The 25,732-nt window shown below is 28.7% G+C and overlaps 3 protein-coding genes and 1 long non-coding RNA gene across 5 annotated transcripts; all 4 read left to right on the forward strand.

The window, feature by feature from the left end:
* The first annotated feature begins 1,750 nt into the window (after nt 1-1,750).
* Nucleotides 1,751-3,080, forward strand: Nd-b16.6 (NADH dehydrogenase (ubiquinone) B16.6 subunit). Its single transcript, XM_076327967.1, has 3 exons — nt 1,751-1,891; nt 2,010-2,160; nt 2,765-3,080. Exons 1-3 carry the CDS (start codon nt 1,792-1,794, stop codon nt 2,970-2,972), a joined length of 459 nt encoding a protein of 152 aa, XP_076184082.1. The 5' UTR covers nt 1,751-1,791; the 3' UTR covers nt 2,973-3,080.
* A 2,726-nt stretch (nt 3,081-5,806) lies between these two features.
* Nucleotides 5,807-9,437, forward strand: LOC143143362 (uncharacterized). Of its 2 annotated transcripts, none has more exons than XM_076304509.1 (3): nt 5,807-6,474; nt 7,548-7,587; nt 9,302-9,437. In XM_076304509.1, exons 1-3 carry the CDS (start codon nt 5,821-5,823, stop codon nt 9,328-9,330), a joined length of 723 nt encoding a protein of 240 aa, XP_076160624.1. In that variant the 5' UTR covers nt 5,807-5,820; the 3' UTR covers nt 9,331-9,437. The 2 variants fall into 2 exon arrangements, with proteins under 2 accessions (XP_076160624.1, XP_076160623.1); XM_076304508.1 differs by having other exon boundaries at nt 7,548-7,635; nt 9,302-9,392.
* On the forward strand, nt 9,348-24,949 carry Adss (adenylosuccinate synthetase). Its single transcript, XM_076304507.1, has 6 exons — nt 9,348-9,633; nt 19,073-19,175; nt 22,655-23,018; nt 23,549-23,941; nt 24,051-24,307; nt 24,591-24,949. Exons 1-6 carry the CDS (start codon nt 9,451-9,453, stop codon nt 24,638-24,640), a joined length of 1,350 nt encoding a protein of 449 aa, XP_076160622.1. The 5' UTR covers nt 9,348-9,450; the 3' UTR covers nt 24,641-24,949.
* LOC143143286 (uncharacterized) lies at nt 16,310-18,620 on the forward strand. The gene is made up of 3 exons (XR_012991076.1): nt 16,310-17,300; nt 17,768-17,796; nt 18,327-18,620. It is a non-coding gene; the product is annotated as an uncharacterized LOC143143286 (long non-coding RNA).
* Nucleotides 24,950-25,732: the final 783 nt, after the last annotated feature.

Consider the following 25,732-nt stretch of genomic DNA (forward strand, 5'->3'; position numbering starts at 1 on the left):
AGTTATTCCACAAATTAATAATATCAAAATCATACAGCCTCTTATTCTATCAATCAATATATATCGCTAAGAACCCCTAACTGAAGCCAAAACAATTAAAATTAATAAACACACATCACCTACTCGATTACATAAAACCAATAAGTTACCAAACAAAATGAAATTAATCCTAAACCATCCCATCCAACTAAAATACTTAAAATTCTAGGCCTTATAATTATAATACATATAGATATAATAAATAATAATAACATATATTTATACCGATCAATATATATATATATATCACCCTCTATATATCCAACCCTATAAATTACAATCATCGATGAAATTAATAAAACTACTCCTAAATAAATTAAACTCATAAAATCTAAATAAATTAAAAAATTTAATTTTATCCTATTTAAATTTATTAAAAAAAGATTTTCTTATTTCAAATTAGTCCATTATCATGGATCAAATTGTATCTTCAACGTCAGTCTGACATTGGCAATCGTGGCAATAGAAATATTATTTTCAAATTCTTTAAGTCCTATAAGCATGGAATATGGTAATGAAATTGATTCAAGTGAAGATGAGTTTGATTTTTCATTGTTAAACAATAAAATTACATCTATACATAGAGCACTTGATAATGAAAACAAGGAAAGTTTAAAAGTGTATTTAATTAATTCATATATTCTTTCTAAAACAATAAAAAAACAATCGCTTAATTATCTGCACTATGCAAAGCTGCATGTCATTTTAATAGGAGTTAGGAAGGATTGCAAAGTCTGCTATCGACGGAATAAGCCCAATTAAAGATATTGAACAAAGTTTTACTGCGATACTTGCCCCGACAAATCGGGGATCATCTTGATAATTATTTTGTAAAATATCATACTAAATAACAATACAGAAATTAAAATTTGAGAAATTTTCTTTTTTGAGATGTAATAAAAAGGTCTCGAGTGCAACGGGTTAAATATCTTTCTAACAATATTATGTAAAATTATCTAATATATTTATGTAAAATTTATTTTTCACTGTTTTCACTTTTCACTTTTACTTTACTGAAATACCAAATTATACAGAAATAACTGAACACGTGGCATTGATGTCGCATGGCGTCATCGCAGTTAAATACAGCCTTCACCACTCCGTAGGTTTCTTCTCTACTATTCTTGTTCCAACCAATAGCATAAAATGTCAGAACGGTAAATTATTTTGAAATTTTATACCTGATTAATAATATCCAAATAAACTTGAACTTGAACTTGAACTTAATAAATTTTGTACCATAAATTGTAAATAAATTAAATTATACTTTATCCAACGAAAGCGCGAAAAATACAAAATGAAACCAGTAATTGTAGTAAATTCTCATTAGTCTACAGTGATTCTGAATAAGAGTGTATTTGACATACGTCTGATGCATATTGAGTCAAAATATTGTCTTAAAAATCAGTATATATTTCTAATTTCACTCTCTTTTTACTGTCTTGTCCCTACTAAAATAGTACACTACTATTTATATACTGTTGTATCAATTTAGGGTACAGCTTCCTTTAGTTTTGCATCTTCTATGTTTTCACTGAACACACTATAGTTGGTTAGTTTGAACAAAACAGACTGAAGGATTTTTATACATTTTGATACTTCTGTGAGTTAACCAATCAAAATTGAGAACATCTTTTCGTTCCTCTGACTTGCGACGCTCTATCTATTAGTATTATAATGATCGTTCAATGTTCATTTTCTGATTATTCAGATGTGATCTAATTTTACAAAGCAAAAAAATCGTAACTAAATATGACAACTACAGCAAAAATAGGACCTCAGGATTTACCTCCAAAAGGTGGTTACAAACCTTTTCAAATTGATCGAGTTAAATTGCGTACCCTGCTCGGAGGTACGTACATAGATTTGTATGTAAATTATACACTATTTCTGGATTTCAGTACCTGAGTATGAATAGTTACATGATGCTCCTATAAAATATTCAGTAATAAATGAAAAATAATTTGTAGGTCGCTTGGGTATTGCACTTTTCCTTGGATGTACATGTACTGGATTTACTCTGTATTCAATAAATTATAAAGACATAAGGAGAAACACGATTGAAATGAGAAGTGCACGTCTAGCTCTACAACCCATGTTGGAGGCAGAAAGAGATAGAGCGTAAGAAAGTTTTTTTAACATAATTTCGTACGTGCTTTATTAATTTATTGCCAAAGAAGTTAAATAAAATACATTAAGAGGTTAACAACTACATTACTTTATGAATTGCATGCTATGCAAATGATATTTGAAATTTCCTAAAGTTGTATAGTATTACCAAAAATAAAACTTATCTCTACCAAAATATATAGTTTCTTTTAGACTTTTTAAAGAATAAACTCGATGCTTGGTTTGAGAAGAAGAAAAAGCTTCGAGTAATAAATAATTACAATTTTATAGTATAACTAGTGTATCTTTTGAATAAGAATACCTATCTCCATTATGGATATATGAAAAAGATTAGACAGAACTATGTTAGATTATTGAAAGTGGAAAAATATTTCCCTGGCATTTTTTGTTTTAATATCATAAATCAAAGTCATTAATTTGTTTTAACACTTCTTTTATATTATGAAGAGTACTGGAAATATTTACAATTACAAACTTTAGTAACTTTCTGCATGTACTTAAAACACTTTTTGTATTCAGTACTGTTTATAGCATTAAAGTATAAAGTATTTTTATTGTTGTTTCTACTAATTGATAATTATTTTTCTTATTACAGATTGTTGAAATATTTAAGAAGAATAAGGGATGAAGAAGCTGATTTGATGAAGGATGTTCCAGGCTGGGAAGTAGGAACTTTATTTGGAGAACCAGTATACCATACAATACCAGAAGATCAATATCAGGAACCCTTTTATGATGAACTTATACTTCATGCAGATCCTGACAAACACGTAATGCGTACTCTTCGTCGGTTCCTATTATAGATTTTTCTTTCTTGAAATATGATAGTGTATGATAGTATATTAAAAAATATAGTTAATATAAATAATAAAATTTACTGCCATAAATATATTAAACTGTTTCTTACTGTTAATTTTAATATATTTATTAAACACCTTCTTTCTTAATTTTATCAAACAAAAATGTCTATATTTTACTCTTTATTTTTTATTTGCACTAGTGAAATGTATTACATACAAATAAGGAAAGTTTTTTTCAAAAAAGTTTAGACTTTTTATACAACTTGAGTTAACTTTTACCTTTTTTTGATAAAAGTTTATTTATTAACTTGTTAAGAATGTCAATCTTCGTTTCAATCGTTAATGAGGTTCATTACCAACCCATGACAATTTAATAATAATTCAACTATAATAATATACGGAATTGCAATACAATTGTAGTAGTACAATTTATTAAAATTTAAAAAAAATTTATTAACCCATTCCTTTCAAGAGAACCGATATTTATTTGCCTGAATCTCTATACAATCAAAGCGGTTAAAACTTCAGCGGCCTTTTATAGTTTGTTGCCGTCGTGTGCCGTCTTATTCACTAGCAGTCTGTTGCAAAAAACAGAACTATAAAATAGAGGACTGAAGTCGTGTATATTAAGTATTCCACTATTCATTGCTCGTTTCTTTTATTCGATAATTGTGAACGACAACGAATAGTATACGTATTCTTTACTGCTGACTTGAAGTATGTGCCTATACTGTCATGAAATTTCACCAAATGAAGCCACAAACAACTTTTTGAATTCGTCTCTTACTTCTTTTTGCAAAGTTGTATAATCATCTCGTTTCCCGCGATTTAATGAAAAAAAAAACAATTCCAGAAACGTTCTCATTTTGTCAAATGTTTGGTGTCACTTCATAAAAGCATTCATCTTTAATATCAACCAACTTTTAGTTTAAATAATGTGTACGTGAAAGTTCGAAATGAGTAAAGAATTATATATAGAGTACACATTGCTAAAACAATATTTATTACAGTTTCTGGCTATAAGCTTATAGGTGTTAGTACAACTCTAAAATTTTTAGTTATTATTCCAAAAGAATTCTCAACTATTCGGCGTACTCTCGACAGTTCGTAGTTGAAAATACGATTTAGTGTTGATTGCTCTCGAAATGGCTATGATTTTAAAATATATAATTTCATCGCAATTACATCTTATATGCCATCAGTTACTTTGTGTTGTTACTTTTTTCTAAATACCATTGCAATGTATAGAGTCTATGTAACACCCCGCCAGAATGAAGTGCTCCACGGTATTTGATTATTAGCTTATATTAGTATATTAATAACTGCAAAAATGATAATGATATAAAATTGATATACGCCAATTTGCAAAATTGATGTATTTTATTTTATTTTATTTTTTATTTATCACTAATAATTTTTTATGGAACACTTATTCACATCGTATGGAATACAGATTGCGAAACGCTAATCTACACCTCCAAACATTTTCTAAATCTAAGAATATCACCTATAATGTAAACATCAAAACATTTACATTTACCCTTTGGTCTATTTATCAGATAATTCTGATCCTTTATAGTTTTCCAATTACATAAACTTCACCGCATCCCATCTGCTCCATTTAAATTTCCGTATAAGAGCTGCATACCCTTCGTCTACTTCTCGTCTCTTCTCTCCCCACAACAGTATCAATTACATTGTTATTATAGAACTCCGATCGATATTCCTATAGATAATATGTTCTGGATTATGCGATAGTTTCGAATGCTACTAGTTGAACAGTGTTTATCAACTCGATTCCTTAATCCTCAGTGTTTATATTTAAATGTAAGTACATTATTCTGCAAAGGTAATGCATCGATTTTTTTCTGTTTCTTGATATGTTTGTTAAGAGAACTATTTGAGACTGAATATTTTTCCTTTTCTTTTCGATTATTATTGACAACACACGTATGAAATAAAATATTATTTAAACAGGGAATAGAATGTGATGCCAAAGTAGAATGCCAGGTGGGTAACATAAATAGACACTTTGGACGAAATTAAAATTATTTTTAAAAAAGCATAGAAATTGCAAATAAAATAACGAAAACTGTTGTCGCTGCTTTTAACAATTCAGGAAATAATATTCAAAAGTGTTTGTAGATAATATTTAATTTTATTAAGAAAAATAAGGTTGAAAGCCACTGGACACGGCAATACTGGTCCGACAAGATAGCATCGAATGCTCAACTATGCGCTTAATTCGAAACTGAGCCTCAAAGAGCCGCAAGTCGGCAAAATTTGGGGTCGTATGGTAGGGCCATATATAAACAGGAGTTCATTAAACGACCGCAGTTAAAGTTTCGACATGAAACCAGTAAGAAAGATAAAAGACTTCAGCATCAAGAGTATTTTATCTGATACGTTCGTTTTTAAACAAATTGACCGGTACGAAATAAAATTTCAATCCGAAAATTGCAAAGATATTAGGAAAGAAGAATATCATAAACAATTCGAAGTGGATTCGAAAGTTAATGTAGAAGAAACATATGTAACGAATATGAAAAATCATTTTGATTGTATTGAGGACGAATTTGCAACAAATTCAAGAAAACATTTTGAAATTATTAAGGAAGATTTGTGCATAACGATTGATTCGCGAAAGATTCATGAATTTCATGAAAGAGAAAACTGTGACGCGAGTTTAAGAAAACATAATGCAATTAGTGTAACAGAAAAACATGATACAAATATCAAAATAAGATCTAGAAAATCGCCATCTGAAAAATTATGTATAAATTCCAAGCAATTTGATAAATATACATCTTATAAAAATTCGTTATTAGATAGAGAATTTGAACATAATCAAATGGATGAAAAGATATCAGGATTTTTAACACAAGAAAATTTCAATTTAAATGAAACAAATGGGACAATCACAATCGAAGGAATTGAAAAAGAACACAAAATGAATTTAAAAAAGTTTCAAGTTGAAGAATTTAATGCAAATAACAGAGATATCAATAAAAACAATTGTTGGAAGAACCCTAAAATAAATGTACAGCAGAGAGAAGATTCTGGAAGAAATTTGAAAAGAGATTCAAGAAAATTTGAAAAAAATAAAAAAAAGGAATTGAAAAAAGACCAAAGTAAAACGTTTAATAACGATCAAATTAAGCATTCAAATGAATATCATAAGGATGAACTATTAGGAAATCAATCTAAACGGTTAAAAGATAATTTAAATAAAAAGTCGGAAGAATTTTTCAAAGGCGAAACAGAAAGACTAAATGTAATACAAAGTACAAAGTTAGAGTGGCTCCAATTTACAAGATACAAACCTCCGAAAATTCATAGAAAATCGACAGTTGGTAAAAATACAAGAAAGGCCAGTCTTCATCCTCGAATACCATTTTCAACATTTCAACTCGATTTTCTTGAACAAAAATTCCGTAACAGTGCTTATCTTTTAAGAAATGACGTATTGGATATTTCTGTTGCTTTAAAATTATCACCAAAAAAGGTATTTTCAATATTTCACAAATTTTTATTTCATTTTTAACAACTTTGTATGAACGGTTCATAGAATGGTCCTATATCATAGAAAATTTAATCGATTTGTGTTAAGAATATTTTCGAATATGCTTGGGACGTAATGCTGGTACATATTTTTCAATACATTTATCTGATATAAAATACAGAATACTTTATAAAATATTGATTTCTCGGTAAACATATATGGTTCCATTTAAGGAAAATGGGCAATTATATTTTTCTAAATTATTCGATCGTATAAAAATGGATCTAAACTGTGCAATTCTTCTCTTTATAAATTTTGTCTATTTTCGCTTAGAAAAGAACTACGGACTAATCTAATTTTTAGATCCTGTATACAAGATGCCCTATTTATCGTGACGATCCTAAATATTTCAACATTTAAAAATGAAATTTTAAAATGGAACTATACATTTTACATTATTGCAGTATTATAGGTAATAGCAAAGTGATTTCAACTAAATACGTACAATGTGTTGACTATATATATAACGTCCTTATATACCATATTGTTTCGATTATTCAATCTCGAAAAATTTACATCAATATGTGAACAGAAAATTTTGTTTACGTTACGATTCTTGTCATTGAAAACATCCATTGAAATTATTGTTTCAAATGAATAAGTTATTGCACGAAGCATATTGCAGTTAATGTTTTAAGTGCAGTTCTTACGATCCGCATACAAGTGCGCAACAACTGAAGCGAGAAAATCGTATTAGTAAGATAAGTATAATAAGTATTAGTAAGATAAGTATTTGGAATGTTGAATTATAATTTAATTGTTACAATTCAAATATTCATCTTAAAGGATACATATGTGTTATTAACTATAATTAAATTTATAACTTTATACCTATAATTTAGTTAAATTCTAAATTCATTTGATCTATATTAATGAATCAAATAAAAACTGTGAAAATTAAAAAAAAAAAAATAGGATTCTAAATACACATTAGAAGCAACTGTTGAAAAAAGATTTTTAAATGTACATAATTTTCATGTAGTATGAAACATTATCATGTTTTTTTTTTGTTTCAGGTAAAAATTTGGTTTCAAAATCGACGTGCTAGGCAGCGACGTGAGTTCCATGCTAATATAAAATATCAACAAATATTTTCTTCAATAAGTTAATATATTTTCGTATTAATAATATATGTTTGCTATAGGTTACAAAAATTGATTTTTATAACTATAGAATTTAAATATTTTTTTAATCTTTATTATACTGTAAAAACATCTAAAATAATTTGTACATTACAACTTGAGTTGATGTAGAGTTAACATTTAATGGAAATAAATTAAACGAATAAAGAAAAATTAAATGCAAGACTAGCTTAAATAATTCAAAGTGTATTAATGTTATGTAATAAAAATTGTCTGAATAAATAATTTTGTTCAAACTTTAATTTGTAATGCTTTTAGTTTTAAATAAAATTCTTAAAATTTATCTTTTTTTTTTTAAACTGTTTATTAAGTTAATGATATTATTTATGAAAAATTATATCGGCTAATTGATTACTTCTAGCTGTATTGTAAATACGGGTTCTTTTGATTACATTTTTCATCACATCTGAGCATGTTCTATGAGTAAATTGTTTAATTTACTCACAAATGTTTTGTTTAAGCTATTAAATTATTGACTTGTTAGTATAGACTACTCTTTCCTTTGAATAGCTCCAAAGACAAACAACAAAGGCTAGATAACATCATCAGATTTTGATATTAAACTGTTTGAAAATATATTTTTTGAAATTCACATAATTATACATATTGTATAGTATGTTGTATTTTCCTATTGAAATTGTATGTGTTGTAGACTCTGTTGATAAATTTCAAGCAAAAACAAATTTGCTAGCATTATGCAGTATTATTCAATATTGACAGTAATAAAATTTGCATAATCACCTTAAAACGAAAATGGTCCAGTGACACTCCTGATCCAAATTGTATACTAAACAATCACTTTATAGGCATAAAGGGGTCATTTATAAATCAACCTTGAATTTCTTGATCTATAAAAACCTATTTTATCAATGTTTTCTTGCACACTGATGTTCAAGTTCTATCAGGCTCTGTGCATCGTGCTGTGTAAACAGTTTTGAAATTTATTATCAAGGACCAAATTTGCTTCACTGAAAGCACACAATGCACATCCAAACAATTACACAATTTCTTTTGAATATTCACTATTAAGAATCTATTTTCATAAAATGTTTTAATAACTAAAAGACATTGTTAAAGCGTTAAATGCTCCATAATGAATTAGTAGCCAAGCTAAATAACAGTCACGTCACACTACAAATAATAATAATGGCTATAATGAAAAATGGTGATAAAACAAAATAGTGCCCTTACAATTAGTAAATACTCTGTAGATATTATACATAATATTTACTTATTATATACAATTTAGCTAGTTACAGTGAACATTTTTAGAACCATTGTTCATAATTAAGCATTATATTCATATATTCCTTGTGTTAAGCAAATTCCTATTCATAAACGCACATATATATCAAAATAGACAAATTTGAATCCGCGCTTGATAAATTAATACAATAGTTAATTTTTTATATTTTTAATAATACCGGTATAATAATATTATTTTATTAATGAAGAAATAATTTTATATAAAAAATGAAGATTTACTTGATATCAAAAACACTTTTGTACTTAACGTATTTTAATAAATAACAAACCTATAATTCTAATATTCAAATTTATATTATACTATGATCTTTCATGAACCTATGTAATATTCATTTCCGTAATCTTTACTGTTTCTCTACTAGATGTCCTTTCATTCGACCAAGAAATATAAGCAAGATAGTTGAGTCATTCGAGCAGTCTGTGTTTGAGCAGCCGCGCGGTGAATTTCGATTTGTATGTGCGCGCGCAGTTTGTTCAATTGCTCGAAAATTTACGAACTTCGTATTCGAAGATGCAGCGTTCCGTCCAACAAGCAAATGGGGACGGTGTCCTAGCTTCGCCGAGAAAAAAACAACGTTTATCAAGTGTTTCAACTAAAGTTACTGTCGTTCTTGGAGCACAATGGGGTGACGAGGGTAAAGGCAAGGTCGTTGATATGCTTGCGATGGATGCTGACGTCGTCTGCAGGTGTCAGGTGAGTCCGCCATCTTTTTCATCGTCGTCTGCCTTTTTTCAATAGAAATTTACGTGTCTACCCTTTTTTAATTAAAACTTATTTTTTCTGATTGGGTAGTTATTTCATGAAACCACATTATTTTGATATTAAATACGTTAAAACATTTTTGCACATTCTTTGTCATCTTTTCTCAAATTGTAAAAGCATTTTCTCTCTTCCCTTTTTGTCACGTGATTATTCAAATACAGTAAAAGTTGAATAACTTCATGAAAATTATGAAAATCGGGATCTAAGCCAGACAGTTATCTAATGGAGGTGTTGATTTTTAGACCCGATACAGCTCAAACTGTCCTTCAAAGTTCGCTTTTATTTGTATCGAACTTAGAAAAAGACAAGTGAAAGAGAAAGAGATACGAGACTTGAGACGAAAAAAAAAAAAATTAGTGAAACAATACAAAGCAGTAATAAAATTGTTGTATTTTTAGTTCTTTTTGAATGAAACATCTATCAGTGATTTGTGAGAGTTTTCTGATTAATTGGAATCAATCGTATTAGTATTTGGATTATATTTACTTAATTAATAATTCATTAAATATCGTTTATATTACATATTACAATTTAAAATTCATCAATTTCTATCATATTTGAATTCATTTAAAAAAAAATTCAAAAATGCATTGATCAAAGTTTCATTAAAAAAAAGACATAAATAAAAAAAGTTTTATCGATGTATTAGTATTAAGTACGTATTTCATCGATATTCGAGTTCGGATTATAATTGTTCGATTATCGAGCTTCGTAATGTGTTAAAAAAACACTCCCCTTCAGTGTTTTTGTTTTGTAGTTATCCAATTTTTATTATATTTTCTTTTATTATCATATTTTATTTTGCATGTGTGAATTAAAACTTCGTATTTCTATTACTTTAATCTCTTGACAATTTTAATTTTATTATGACGATATTAGGATAAGATGTAATTTTTAAATTAATACATTTCTTATTTCTGATGTATTAATGTGAATTATTTTATCATGTACTTATTTTTTCACAAAAATTACATATTTTATTCTATAATGTACTTTTTATAAAAGTTTATGTACATATATACATTTTTCACTTCTTATTTCTATTACCATTTCTTAAATACATATTTTTATTATTTGTAAAATGTTTTATAATTATTATTTAAAAACATAGTACGTTGAAGTAGCATATTGAGTAGCATTTGAGAACATACTTCATTTTGTATCAATAATGTCAATGAATACGATACACATTATTATGTATAACATACTTAAAAATATATATTGTTATCTTATATAACAATTATTGTAATTGAAACTGAAATTCATCAACTCTTTACTGCAATACACTGTTAATAAAATATATTTTGAATTCTTAAATGTATATTATATTTTAGATTTATAAACTAGAAAATATTCTTCTTTTTAATATAAATTTAACTTTCTTAAATTTACACATACAATTTGTTATACATCTTAAAAACTTATAATGACTTTAACCTTCAGTCATATATTTTGAATGAATTAATATGTATTTACTGTGCAATTAACTCTGATTTCAAATAAACTTTTATAACAATGTAATAAATTGTATAATTTTATGACAAGTATGAAGTAGAGTATTCTACTTAATTCAAAATCTATAATTTATTTTAAATAAGCTCACTTTTGTTTCATTAAGGTACTTTAAAAACAATTTTCTGTGAATTTTTATATCAGTATGCATATTTGCATCATACATGTTGATTGTTTTCATACACATAAACCAAAATGATTTAAAATTAAGAGGGTTAAATATACCATTCATATGGAAACGTATAATTTAGTTCATCAATAAAATCTACAAACACTTGAAAACATTGGATTATATTTATTTTAATATTTTGGAAAAGTATATAAATATACTTTTATTTATATAAAATAATCTATAATACTGTTTATATATATGTATATATATAAACCTTTGTTAATATATACATATTGTATACATACTTTGTTTTGTATCTTCATTGCAATATATTGTTTACATATATAAAAGATTATACACTAAAATTGATATTAATTAATTACATTTAAATTTGTTTATTAGAGAATAAACAAAATACCAAAATACTTTGTATAAGTCACCAAACATTAGAACCTGAAATGTACCCGATATGTTTGATGGTATTAGAAAATGAAAAAAAAATGCTACTTTTAAATGAACAAATACTACTCACAAATACTATTTTTTAAAGTCATTTCATTACACATGTTTATTATTGTAATAAATTACTGAAAAAGGAAAGCGAGTGTTACTTTAATAAAGTTTAATAAATATAGGTATATTATTGCTACATTATTTGTAGTTCTTCAATAATAAAGTAACTTTTATATCTTTCAATTATAACTTCTATTTTGTTTTAAAAAATATACTTATGTTTTCATTTACTAATTTGACGCATGGTCAAACTGTATGCCTATATACACTAATGTTTTATTAAAAAAGAATCATGGGTTTTTAAAATTTGGAGCAAAGCTTCTGACTGAAATTTGAAATGGTGGGATAATCAAGGGGTTAATTACATTAGAAAAATGTTTTCTTTAACTAAGTGCAATACTTCGATATGTTTTTGAGAAAATGTTTCTTATGTAATAGTGCAAAGAGTGTTCAAATGACACTCCTAGCTTTTTGTTTAAAAATGTTTCAATCAACTGTGTGTTATTCTTACAATTATATCTGGTTCATCTTAAACACATTGATTGTTGAGTTCATAGATATTAAAAAAGTTTTTTTAAGCACCACTCTAAGTATTTTCCTTATGCGTACTTTTGATCCAATACCTTTACTTTGACTAAAACTTGCTATGGAAATCAAACTTTCAACACCTATTGGATTTTTATATAGTGTTATGCATATTTAATTATCATACCTTAAAATATGTGGTCACAGTAACTGATCATTGGTGTCATACATATATGCATGACGTGCAGTTAATGTGTTAATTTAGACAAATCATAGTGTGTATCTTATTAGTGATTTCACGGATTTAGAAGTTTAATATGTTACATCATGTAACAACAATATGCTCTGTTTACTCACTCCTGCAGCTACTGGCAGCTCAATTCAATGGGCATTCATGCTGAGTAAACAAAAAGTAATTGGAATGACTCTAGTTCAGTCATCGCGGGAAAAATTCGATAAGGTCGGTAATGTAATACTGTACCTTTTAGTCTATTATTATATTCGTTGAAGTCATAGTATCCTGTCAATTTGCTAGTACGTTTCATAAGAAGGTAAAGTTCGGTGTAAATAAAGCTTATCACATGACTAAAATTTCATTGGTTCATTATGTTGCCATGACGCTTCAGTCAGGCATGTATCGTAAGTACGACGTAACTCTATTGTATTTATATCTATTCAGAGAATAGCCTTCCGCTAAAATGGTCCTGCCGCAATCACGTGGTTTTGTTTGGATTCGTTTCATTGTCTCGTGGTTCATAGTACACACTAAGTAACTTATAAGAATTTGTATTATTTGAATACAAATCTTAGGTACGATTTTCAAACAATATCTAAAACTATTAACAGAACTTCTGAAAAATTAGTTGTGAAGACTGATTTCGTTTAAGATATTTCTTGTTGTAAAAAATTGAATTTCTATTACATTCTAGTTCCATCCACTATAAACAAGCAACATTTCTACTTTTGCACTATATATTATTGAATTTCATTCACATAAATATATTTATTGGCCTTAAGAGCATTAGAACTGGCAGTTAATTTGGATTTTGATTACTTGAAGTGTAGTTCCTTTTAAAATTTTATATTACAATATAATAATAAAATATTTTAAAATTGGAAGTATATATAAACATAGATGCAAATTAAACGCGCGCGCGCGCGCGCGCGTTTGTGTGTGTGTGTGTGTGTTTCTTAAAACTTATAAGTATGAGAGTCAATTAATGACTTTGCTTTGTCATGTCAAATAAATGCAATTATATAAACAGTTATATGCCGTTATTACACTAACTTTATAAATTAAAATAACGAAAGCACCATGAAAATAATTTATTGAATCGTATCCTCGATAAAACTTGTAATGTAAGCTAAATGCAATGGAACCAGTTTTTCTACTATAATTATTTGATTTGATTTGCACATTAGGAACACAAGAGTGTTTTGTGTCTATACGTGCTTATGTCCTTGGTACTCACTTTATTATTCTCTAGCAATTTTTTAACTACATGATTAGATATAAAATGCATAACGTTGATTATCTGTATTACAGTTTTGAAGTTTTATTGCAACATTTCAAAGTAATTTTTTATTTACGGAATTTTAATTACTGTATCTTGAATCTACAAAAAAACATGCATTAAGCATGTTTATTTTCAAATATTTTAAGTAAAATTATATAATATACGCTAAAATTCATCACACTGTGCTTTTCATTTATATTAATAAAAATATCAAAATCAATGAAATTCTATAATCTAAAATCTACTTTAAGGACGTAGGACTCTGACCCGTTAATATATGGAAAAATAGAAAACTAGAACACAACAGTGGAAAAGATTTTTGTGCAAGGATTAACTGATTGTCGTCGCTGTCGTTATCTTTTTTTTACGTGGAGGAAATCTTTGAAAGATTCTCCCGACCCAACTTGTGGGGCTGGAAGAAGTGTGGGATTCCCCGCACTCGGCAACACTGGGTGCGGGACCTTCCCACTAAAACTCACCACAGTGGCCATCCTCGAACGTTCTCGAAAGGGCACCGGGAATTAAAAACATCAAAACTTCCGGTGTTCCCCCGTACAGTGCGATCGCTCCGCCCACTCACATTCTCCCACTTTCCTCAACTCTTAACGCCCGGCGACGAGGCAAGGCCACACTACCCTCACCACCACTTTTCATAGGAGACCGCACAAAGGGCGGCCGTGAGTCCCAGTCTCACGACCGCCCACGGCCCCCACAGTCACGCCCAACGGCACGGAGATCCAAAGCGCCCCGTGCTGTCGGCGCAACATTTATCTTATGTCCGCTTTTGGGGGAGCATTGGCCCCTCCTTCCTCTCATAGCGAATTCACCCATCTTCCGGGTGACACAAGGGCGGGAATACGGGGCGCAAGTCCTAACATTGCCCTCCCAAGCACGCTTCTGCTCCCGTCTCCGGCCTGCGGTCTTCTTCGGCAAAATTATGATTTCTTTCTTAATCATTTTGCCTTCTTTATTGCACCTTACTATCCTACCAGTTCCTCCTTTTGTATACGTATATTTTCTACTTATTTTTTTAGATTTATTCATCAAATGCATTAACATTCCTTCTTACTCTCCTAATACAGTTCACATTTTCTATCATCTTTCAACGAGGAATTATTCGCTCATTGTTTCCGCATTTTGCCTCATTTATTGAAGTTAGGTAAACAGTCGATGTGGTTAGGGGAAGATGTTTCAGGAGAGAAAATCCCCCACTTTCTACCTAACTCTTATTGTCTTGCTCGCTTGTAACGAAGTATTCTCAATATTTTACAATTTTTTGGATGTCTATTTGGCTTTAATATAATAATAATAATTTACCTATGTATCTATTAATAAGTATTTAAAAATTGTACTTTTACATTTACATTTATTGCATTTATTATTTAAGGTCAAATATCACATGCATTAACACATATTAGTGAATTCATTGTTAATTTATAAGGTGTATTTCATTGAAATAATACTTGTAGGAACAAATATTGGTTGCGATATACTTGATTCCATTACTATTTGCACTGACTGGGTCGCAGTACAACATGCAACCACTGACAGAGTGAAGTTGCGTGTTCACGCGACAATGAGTCACGACTTTTATCGTCATTATAGTCAATATTACATTTGTCATCGTAAAACTGAATGTTGCGTCGTCACGATGTTCCAATCAGTGTCACGAAATCAGCTTAAGTTTGATTGTTTATGAGCCTTACATCCAAGACAATATTACAAATTATGCACAATAAAAACTACGTAATACCACAGTCGCAACATTCTTTCAGCAATATTGCGTTGTCCTTAGCGACGTTGTATATTTCTATAAATATAAAAAAATGAGAAAACAATTAATTAATGGAAAATTACGAAACCTTTAAAAAAGTCACATTGTTACAACTTCAACTTTAAAGCGTTCTTCCGTTTGACTATGCACTCGAAATCTTTAGGTCAAAAATGTTCCAAATGTATGGAACTTGTGTTTTTAATTCCACTGTGTTTCTCAGATCTTCGTTTTATTCATCGTGTGCTCGTATTGTTTTTCAATAATTAAAACTGTTATAATAGATGCGAGCGGGTGCTCCAGTATTTCCTTAGTCTTCATTCTATGATATTATGAAGTTTCACTTTTCCGTATTTAACATTATATCGATGTTTAGCTCTGATATCCATATTGGTTACATCTAATGCTAATAATTTTCCTCTCTTGTTTGGCCTTGTCTATTCCCTCTTGATTGTATCAGTATCTATTAACACATTGACTTCCAAGAACGAGTTAACTCGCAGCATTATCTGTTATTGGATGCCATTTATAAATTATCTCGTACAAACAAATTTATCCTCAGTGTCTCACTCGTAACAAATGGTTATAAATAATGAATAGTGGGCATTTGTAATAAAAATTAGAATTACTATTTATAAATTGATTTATAACAAAGTATTCTAGCTCCTAGTATTTAGATTTATGCACGTGATTAAACCATTGTAAAATCTTATAGTCATACGCAGTCGGTTTTCAAGGCGTGGTGATCATAAAAAGTCACATGAATCTGTAATCTTAAGGTTGCATTGTATCACCGTCAGATTTTTTCAACATTATACACATAATTTATTGGAAGATTTACAAGCTTTACATTTGCAATCTTATGTTTTTTTACAAAGCATTTCAAAGTCTTGTACACGGTAAAAAACTGATCTTAATAGTTGTATCGGATCAAAATAAGAAAAAAATTTTTGATGTTTTTAACTCGTCACGGTAATGTCCCCCCTTAAGTGATGTCCCTTGTTAGTTCCGTTTAGTCTTGGATTGGTGCGCACAGTTGAGCTTTTCAACTGTATAAACCCGTGATATTGATGAACAACTATTTTAGATTCTCCCAAGTACAAAATTGATTAACTATTGAAAACAAAGAGTAGCCAGCTGCTACGCAGAACAGCACGGATCAGTGCACAAACCAAGTGCGAAAACATGAAAGTACGCGGGACGAATGGCAAGAAATGTTCCTCACGGTGGTGAAACTGTTTGTTCAGTGTTCTAGAGACTCTACGGGCGACTTGGCGACTGGTTATGTTCCGTAGATTGCTACTTCTCAAAATTGTATGATTATTATTGCTCGTCGCCGCGGAAAAGGGAAATATCGATCTATAATTGGGCAACGCTTCTGGGATCACACGATGTCTCCGTTGCGTGATCCAACAGTCGCGGATTCAGGCTGAACGAATACATGTGCGAATCTGTGTACGTACATAAATCGACTCGCGAGTGTGTTTACTTCGCAAAACGGCGGAGCCAACGACCGGCAATGCCGATTTCTTTCAAATCAACCCTGACAAGAAGGGTCTTTCCTTCAAGTTAAGCGAGGGTTTTTCTGGGAACTATTCTCGAGGTGTCGAGGCATTAAGGACAAAACGTTTCAAGCGTTACATTTAAAGTATTAGGTTGTTCGAAAAGTCATTTCGTTTTTTTTGGTGAAAATGAAATACGACTTTTTTAGAGTGTATAAACATTTTATTAAATTATATATTCTCCATTTTGGAAAACGAAATGATTTTCCGAACAACCCAATAAGTTGCTCGATGTTTCAAGAACGGAATATTCCAACGCCTGGAATATTAAGAAAACCTCGCGAATTGTAAAACAAAACTTTAAATTTAACTTAAAACTACATGCAGAATACAATGATCGAACCTTACATCTAGCTTATGTTTATGTGAAAAAAACGCACAGAGAACCCTTAATTCTAGCTTAGAGGACTCTTTACCTATGGCAAAGGATGAAACTGAACAGTCTGAATAAGATTATAGTTCTCCTCATTTTCATTGCGTAGGCAGTGATAATATTTTTAATATAATAGTGTCATGATTACAAACGAATTTAGGATTTTTTTGTATCTTCTAGGTGTATATAGACTTGTCGCTTGAAGCAAAGTAAGTGGAAAAATTCCAAGTTAAAGAAACTTTTTTTTAGATAAGTAATTTTTTAACAGAATTTAACGCCAGATTTGAATATCTTGTCGATTTTGGAATTTGAAATGGTAGGCAGAATATTTGTTAGTAGTATAATACATTGGGCTGGTAACATTATTGATTATTTATTATTATTGTTTTGTATTTCGATGTTAGATTTGTGGTTGATGTTTTGTTATCTAGATACATAGAAACTCTTGCGTAGGATATTTGTGAGATGTATTTTATAGCTTTTGATTTAATTATATGTCCCACAGCTAAAGTATATTTTATTATGTTAATTTCATTGATGGATTGCAGGATAATAGTAACTTGATCTTTAGATGAAGTGTATTTATATTTTATTATATTTGCATAAGAACATTTTGATTATGATCCATTTCTGATTTGGGACATATACATATATGCAAGCTAGGAAGGTTGTGACGATATTAGTATTACCGCTAATGCTTTGTTATCATTAGAACTTGTTAACACTCACACTTCTTTAGATATGACATACGTGGAAGCCATGTGATATTGTCAACATGTTTACATGTCCTAACATGTCGGTTGTCAAAGCAAAACTCCCAGAATGAAATTGTTTTAGTTGTTTCAAAAAAACTGTAAAGGTATTTGGGTATCAAGAACTCTGATTTAAATCAATGAGCTGCCCAATGAGTATAAACAAAGAGTTAGTATACATAATGTATTAAAAGTGTTTGACCAGCTACTTTTATAAAAAAGAAATAATATCAAGCATTGAAATTTCATTGTTATTAGTCCAAGATCAATAATTTTATAATTTTTATATATTACATTTAATATTTACAATTGGATTCAGAAAATAGAAATAATAATTTAAACAAAATTTTGGATTCGAAAAGACACATATAATCCCTTGTTTAATTTATCATACCTTGTTATTAAGAAAAGTAGTTTGCTAGAATTAATGGCATTCAAGTTTCAATTTTTAAAGTCTTTTTTTTTTTCACAAAAAATAGAAGCAAGAATGCTTTCATTAAACTATACTTTTCACAAAGTCATACGCTTCATTTTAGAAAACATTTCAAACAATCGTACTTAGATTAGCCATTTTGGATATCTAATTTTAGAAAATAATTGGTATCTATATAACATCAGGTAGTCTTTTTTATCTGTATTGGACAAGAAAGATAAAACATTGAAACATATAAAATAACCAATCAAACAGAAACATTATGTACGCAGGAGAAAAAGAAAGATTTTAATTTTTCAGGGAGGAAGCAATGCCGGGCATACTGTAGTAGTAGACGGTGCGGAGTTTCATTTCCATCTTCTGCCCAGTGGAATAATCAATTCTAGATGCACATCGCTGATAGGTAATTATTTTTCGATCACGACGGTTTACAATAAAATTTTGCTACTCTACCAAAGCCCAGAGGTACATAGGATTTTGTAATTACTTTTTTTTCTGTTTCACTGTCAGTAGTAGAAATAAAAAACAAACATAATAAAAGAAAAAAAAAATTTCAAACCTATATATCTACGTAACATTATTTCAGTTATGATTACTGTTCTATTCAAACAATTAGTTTTAATTTGCTTCTCAACTAGAAGAAACAACACATTATTCTTTCTTGAACAATTAAGACTACTAATGAATATTCGTGGTTCTCTCGTCGTATTATTAAAATTGTCTGTGCAAAACATTAACACAGATGTACATATACAGAGTAGAGGACTAATTGTCCACCTAAAATTCCCTGCTATTTTAAATAATAGCAAAAACTTGAAGCCCAGCCACAACATAGCAATAATTTCTTGACAGATAGAAGCATGAAGGAGATGTCAAAGACAACTTCATTCTCTTTAATGGAATGTCTATTTTCTATGATAAAATTCAATAGAATAATAAATTCTATTATAAAAAATAGGCACTCAATAAAATTAGTGTTGATTGTGAAGTATCCTTTACACATCTATCTACAAATGCGCAAAGGGTGTGTGTTCTAGTATTGTACATGGTATTACCATTACTTTAGGTGCCTTTAGAGGCCATAAAATTCAGTAACTTTAATTTCTTCTTAATGTTCAAAATTGCTGAGATATTTCAAGTGGATAGTCAACACTTGTGTATAAAATGTTGGTATTCAGGAAATGCATAGGCAACAATCGACAGGTTTTTCAATAAAGTCATTCTCCTACCCTTCCCCTTTCCTAGAGAATAGTTCTTCTAGTAGCACATATTGAGCTACCTGTTGTGCAATTATATCAAATAGGGTATATTACATATATGTATTTAATTTTCGATTAGCGACAATCAGTCTGAACTCCAAGAGTTAAGAACTTTTTGAGGTTAAAATATGATAAATTTTTCACATTAAATTGTGTTAAATTTTTGAAATTTAAAGAGAGGAAACAAATGCAACAGAAATAATAACAATAGTTCTGAAAAAATAATTTGTAAACAAAAATAATCTATTTTTTAAACTAATGATTGTAATATATTTTTATTTGTTTTATATTTCATTTTTAACCTTATAACAATTATTTGAAAAAAATATTTTTTTTTACATTTTCTTATTACCATGTTGACATCGTTTTTACAAACTAAATATTACAGCATTGAGCATTAATATAAAGAATTTACGCAAAATTAAGGGACTGGTTTTTAAAAATGAAAAATAATCACTTATATATACTACATGAAAATTAATTCAAAATATTTGAATGATTATCTGAATAAAAATTTATTCAAATAATCTACAACTCTGATTAAGAAAAGTAGCTTAAATAGCTCTGAGCTTAAATAGCTCTATTGTTATATTGTTGAGATTTCAACGATAATTTGATATTTTAATTGTAACGATACTACAATGTCAGCAAGTACATCTTACTAATATCAATGTATAAACCTATTTAAATCTCAATATTACGATTGAGCAATTACGTAATATTACGATTGAGATTTTATATGTATCAGTATTAATGAGTATGCCAGTATTAATGATAGTGATGTGATTGATATGATTAGACATCAATGATGCTTAAACAATTCGATACCAAAGTACTTTAAAAGGAACTATTAAAAGGTATCAAAATTTCTGGTACTTGTTATTAATTTTTGGTACCAATACTTTTGTAATGAATACTTGAACAATACACAATATCGTGTGATATAGAGTAGGCATTGCTACTAATGTAAGTGTATTAAAAATAAAGAACAAAATCTAATCAATATGAAACAGCTGCGCTGCTCAAAAAAACCTTTATAACTAATTGTAAACTATAAAACTATATAATTCTTAAAACATTGAATGCATTTTTATGTTCTCTAAAGGTCCACTGCTTTGGTGCATACATAAACTTAATGATACTATCAATTAAGCATCAAATGGGTATCAATACTTTTAAAGTATTATGATGCTGTTTGATATTGGATTATAATTTGTAGATTGATATTGATAGTATTGATTCGTATCATTCCTATCATGAATGAATTATACGAGTCATTCATGCTCAATCTACAGAATGAAATTTAGCCCAAGTTCGTTGCCGCAATTCCATTAGAACGGCACTAGGTTTCCCCACTCGCTTTCTGTTCTTTAACTTCATCATAACCAGACACGTGATATCTTTCTAGGAACGGACGTAACCATCCACCCGCATTTATGTTCTTTGCGCCTTAAATTTAGATTTCGAGGTCGCTAGAACATTCTATAAACTTCAACTGGTTGCACTGGTCTGGCGTCAGCTTTGAATCAGCTACACTGGTTGTAGCGTTAATTTCGAATCCGCCATCCGCCCACTGATCTACCATGTTACTATAGAACACTATGTCAGGATCACATGCATAAACGACGTTCTATAGTAACCGTTCTTTTTGATTATACTCGTTTTATCAATACAAAGAAATACTAGTAACCTAGATATAATTTTAAAATACTAGAGAACTAAGAAAATATAATGTTCTTCATGTTTGATTTTTGAAACCATTTAAATTGTCTTTCATACATTTATTTGTATCTTCATATTTTGTATTTCTAGTGACTTAATCTCCTTTCTTGTTAGAACCATAACATTTTTATATTTTGAAATGTATACACACAACAAAATAACTGTACTTATCACTACTATATTGTAGATAAATTTATTTTAATTCTTACTTTTTCTAAATTTAGATTGGTATCTTTTTATTCGTACATGTATATGTATATGTATATGTATATGTTCTCATATACTAATGTATATGTATATGTATATGTTCTCATATACTAATGTATATGTATATGTTCTCATATACTAATGTATATGTATATGTATATAAATAGAAGATATGACAATATTTTATTTTCAATATAAATATTGTTTGTTTGTTTATTGTTTTTTTAAAACTTATATTAATGATGTATTTTTTATTTACTTTGTAAGTACATGTTCTCAAATTAATTGTTATTTCTGAGAATTAAAGTGTTAAAAAAAGATGCTTGATTAATATCGTAATATTTGCTTGTTTTATTTCACACACAAGCACTTCTATCAATTATTTTAATATTTATGTAGAGGGACAAGAACTGGCTGATTGGATTACTTTATCACTTGTGAGAAAACTAATTTAACCAATTAAACTATCCAGACTGTCAATGACTTCTCTCTTAATGTTCATAACATACAATGATTACTGCTTGAAGTATTATAGAATATAAAAACGACATAAAAATGATCACGTTTTTACCTGCAATTGTATACTTCATTTCACAATGCGTGATTGATGTATATTTTAAATTATATATATAAAACAGATGTGACATGTTTTAGAATGAATAAAACATTACATTTACAATGAATAATTTTTCAGGAAATGGGGTGGTAATACATCTACCGGGTCTTTTTGAAGAATTGGAAAGCAATGAAGCAAAAGGCTTAAAAAATTGGCAGGAACGATTAGTAATTTCTGATCGTGCACACATGGTTTTTGATTTTCATCAACAAGTTGATGGCCTTCAAGAATTAGAAAAAGGTACTCAATCTCTTGGCACTACTAAGAAAGGAATTGGGCCAACATACTCGAGTAAAGCTGCCAGAAATGGACTTCGAATTGGTGATCTTCTTGGAAACTTTGATAAATTCTCACAAAAATTTGAGACGCTGGTGACATCGTATCAGAAAATGTTCCCCACGCTTCAAGTTGATGTAAAATCAGAACTTCAACGGTATAAAGAGTGCGTATTTCTATATTTTTGGAACAGAACATAAAATTGAATTGAAGTAATAACATTTTTATTAAGTCTTAAAAACCTTAAAATGTCCTTGATCTCTTCAATTACAAACCAATTATGTACACAAGGTGCCCTCCCTTTTAATAAAACAGTGTTGTCTCAACACCTTTTATACTTATTTTAACCTAAACTTTATATTTTTCTTACATTATTTGTGTAGAAAACATTATTAAAAATTTTAAAGAAACATATGATTTTACACCTTTATTTCTGACATGTTGCCTTTTGGTGTTTCATCTAAGCATCTGCATATAGAAGATCCATATTTCCATTTAAATGAATGGTAATTTTTCTGAGCAAGATATTTTTAAAACATTAATTGTGTCTAAAATTGTTTATGACAATCAATTTTTGAACCCTTTTTATTATTATTACTTTGTTATTATAGGGTATATGTTTATTTGTTTAAGTAATTTCTGTTACGAATTACAGACATTTATTTAATTACGACAATATCTTTATTCTGTTCTCAGATATGCGGAAAGAATACGACCACTAGTAAAAGAAACAGTTCAGTATTTGCATCAAGCATTACGTGAGGGAAAAAAAGTGTTAGTCGAAGGTGCAAATGCTGCAATGTTAGACATAGATTTTGGAACATATCCTTACGTTACTAGCTCGAACTGTAGTATAGGTGGAGTTTGTACTGGACTTGGAATTCCACCATCATACATTGGAGAAGTTGTTGGAGTTGTCAAAGCATATACTACAAGAGTAGGAGATGGACCATTTCCTACAGAACTGTTAGATGCAACAGGTGATCTTTTACAAAAAAGAGGACATGAATTTGGAGTTACAACAAATAGAAAAAGGCGTTGTGGTTGGTTAGATTTAACCCTTTTGAAATTTACTGCAATGGTGAATGGGTAAGAAATATTTGATGAATTAGAAGTTTAAAGCCTGTCTATACTTATAAATAAATTTAAAAAATATTGTAGATTATTAGTATTGATTGTTTAATTTTGTTCATTTCAGGTATACATCAATATGCCTGACAAAATTAGATATTCTAGATACACTTCCAAAAATCCAAATTGGTGTAGGATATCGGTTAAATGATAAAGAAATTGATTATTTTCCAAGTAGTACTTCTGATTTAGGAAAAGTGACAGTAATATATGAAACTATCAATGGTTGGCAGTCAACAACAGAAGGTGTACGTTCATTAGAAAAATTGCCATCTAATGCTAGAAAGTATATACAACTAATAGAAGAACATCTTAATATACCAGGTAATATTTCACTAAATATTTACCAATGTTTGCAATTAAAATGTCTCAATATTATATACTTATTATATGCTACTAACCTAATATGTAAAAATTCTAAACAAAACTTTTGTTGTTGCTGATATAGTAATACTATATTTGCATGTATATATACTATGTTTTCATAACAAAGTATCAGATTAAATCGTTCCTATAATTATTAATTTATTTTAATTTTGGCTTAAAATATTTTAGAATTAAATTAAGTTAATTTCAACAAAAGTTTTTATAAAAATGTTTGTTTCAGTTAAATGGATTGGAGTGGGGGCAGGTCGTGAAAGTGTAATTACACTTTGACGTTTCACTTATCAGTTACTGCAATGGAAATATGTTCATTTGTCCATTCAGGATGCTATTCTTTTAGATAAATTTGGTCTGTTAAAGAAGTTAAAGAAACAAACGCACAGGAAAAACATGACATAGAACATGACAAATCATAGCATTAAGCTTTTAAATTTAGTAGTATTAAATAATTGAAGAATACAAAATAAAAATAATCGTTTTTCAAGGTGCTCCTTACTATCGAATAATTTATGTCATTCGTGTTATCCATTGTTTAAATGTACAATAAGACATGTTAATTAAAATGTATTTATTTCAAAACTATTTGACTTAATACCTAATCCTTTGATGAAACATTTTAATCAGTCCTGTGTAAAATAATGTTTCACATGGAGCATAAAAAAATGTTGGTAAAATTCTTTACTTATTTAGATGAGGAGTTATTTCAATGTACATTTGAAATAATTGTTTAATTGATAAAGGATTACTAATTATTGATAAAGTTACTTATAATATAATTTTTTAATTATTACTTTGTAATATTTCCTTAGAGGTCCTCTGAAATTCATAGAAGAAAGAAGTTTGATTAAAACTTTAAGAAATATTCAAATTTCAAAACTTAAAATTTTAGTTAAATCAATTCAGTAGCTACTAAATATTGATGTTATATTACCAAAAATATTATTTCTGTACTACATGTTTATTTTCATACTGTACTGAACAAAAGTAATAACAATTCAGTGAGTTATAAAGGTGATTACAAAATATATATGTAACTAAGTTAAATAAATATTGATAATTTTAAATTGTCAAAAAAAATAACTAAGAAAATTTATTTCTATTCCTGTATTTTTGATTTAAAATAATGCAACTTTTACTGAAAAAACCACCATTTTTTACATATGTATACATACTCTCATTTTTGTACTTATTTATACCTTGCATTGTTATTCTTGCACTATTTATATCTCGACAGACTTGCTGTTGTAACTTTTTTTATACAACGTTATTAATCATTTTTTTTCTGCAATTCTTTTTTGCTCTTTCACCACTTTTTATATCTTTATTAAAATCTAATGCGTGCCTACATGAATTGAAAACAAAATA

Source organism: Ptiloglossa arizonensis, chromosome 2 (genome assembly GCF_051014685.1).
Source record: "Ptiloglossa arizonensis isolate GNS036 chromosome 2, iyPtiAriz1_principal, whole genome shotgun sequence".
In the NCBI taxonomy this organism is placed as follows: Eukaryota; Metazoa; Arthropoda; class Insecta; order Hymenoptera; family Colletidae; genus Ptiloglossa; species Ptiloglossa arizonensis.

Excerpts from the sequence above, each read along its gene's own strand:
- LOC143143362 (XM_076304508.1), top strand. The coding sequence starts at position 5,821 with ATGGATGAAAAGATATCAGGATTTTTAACACAAGAAAATTTCAATTTA. Across the intron at positions 6,475-7,547 it reads TAAAATTATCACCAAAAAAG|GTAAAAATTTGGTTTCAAAA; the intron begins GTATTTTCAATA and ends TTTTTGTTTCAG. Across the intron at positions 7,636-9,301 it reads ACAAATATTTTCTTCAATAA|ATGTCCTTTCATTCGACCAA; the intron begins GTTAATATATTT and ends TTTCTCTACTAG.
- Nd-b16.6 (XM_076327967.1), top strand. The coding sequence starts at position 1,792 with ATGACAACTACAGCAAAAATAGGACCTCAGGATTTACCTCCAAAAGGT. Across the intron at positions 1,892-2,009 it reads ATTGCGTACCCTGCTCGGAG|GTCGCTTGGGTATTGCACTT; the intron begins GTACGTACATAG and ends AATAATTTGTAG. Across the intron at positions 2,161-2,764 it reads GAGGCAGAAAGAGATAGAGC|ATTGTTGAAATATTTAAGAA; the intron begins GTAAGAAAGTTT and ends TTCTTATTACAG.
- Adss (XM_076304507.1), top strand. The coding sequence starts at position 9,451 with ATGCAGCGTTCCGTCCAACAAGCAAATGGGGACGGTGTCCTAGCTTCG. Across the intron at positions 9,634-19,072 it reads ACGTCGTCTGCAGGTGTCAG|GGAGGAAGCAATGCCGGGCA; the intron begins GTGAGTCCGCCA and ends TTAATTTTTCAG. Across the intron at positions 23,019-23,548 it reads GAACTTCAACGGTATAAAGA|ATATGCGGAAAGAATACGAC; the intron begins GTGCGTATTTCT and ends TTCTGTTCTCAG.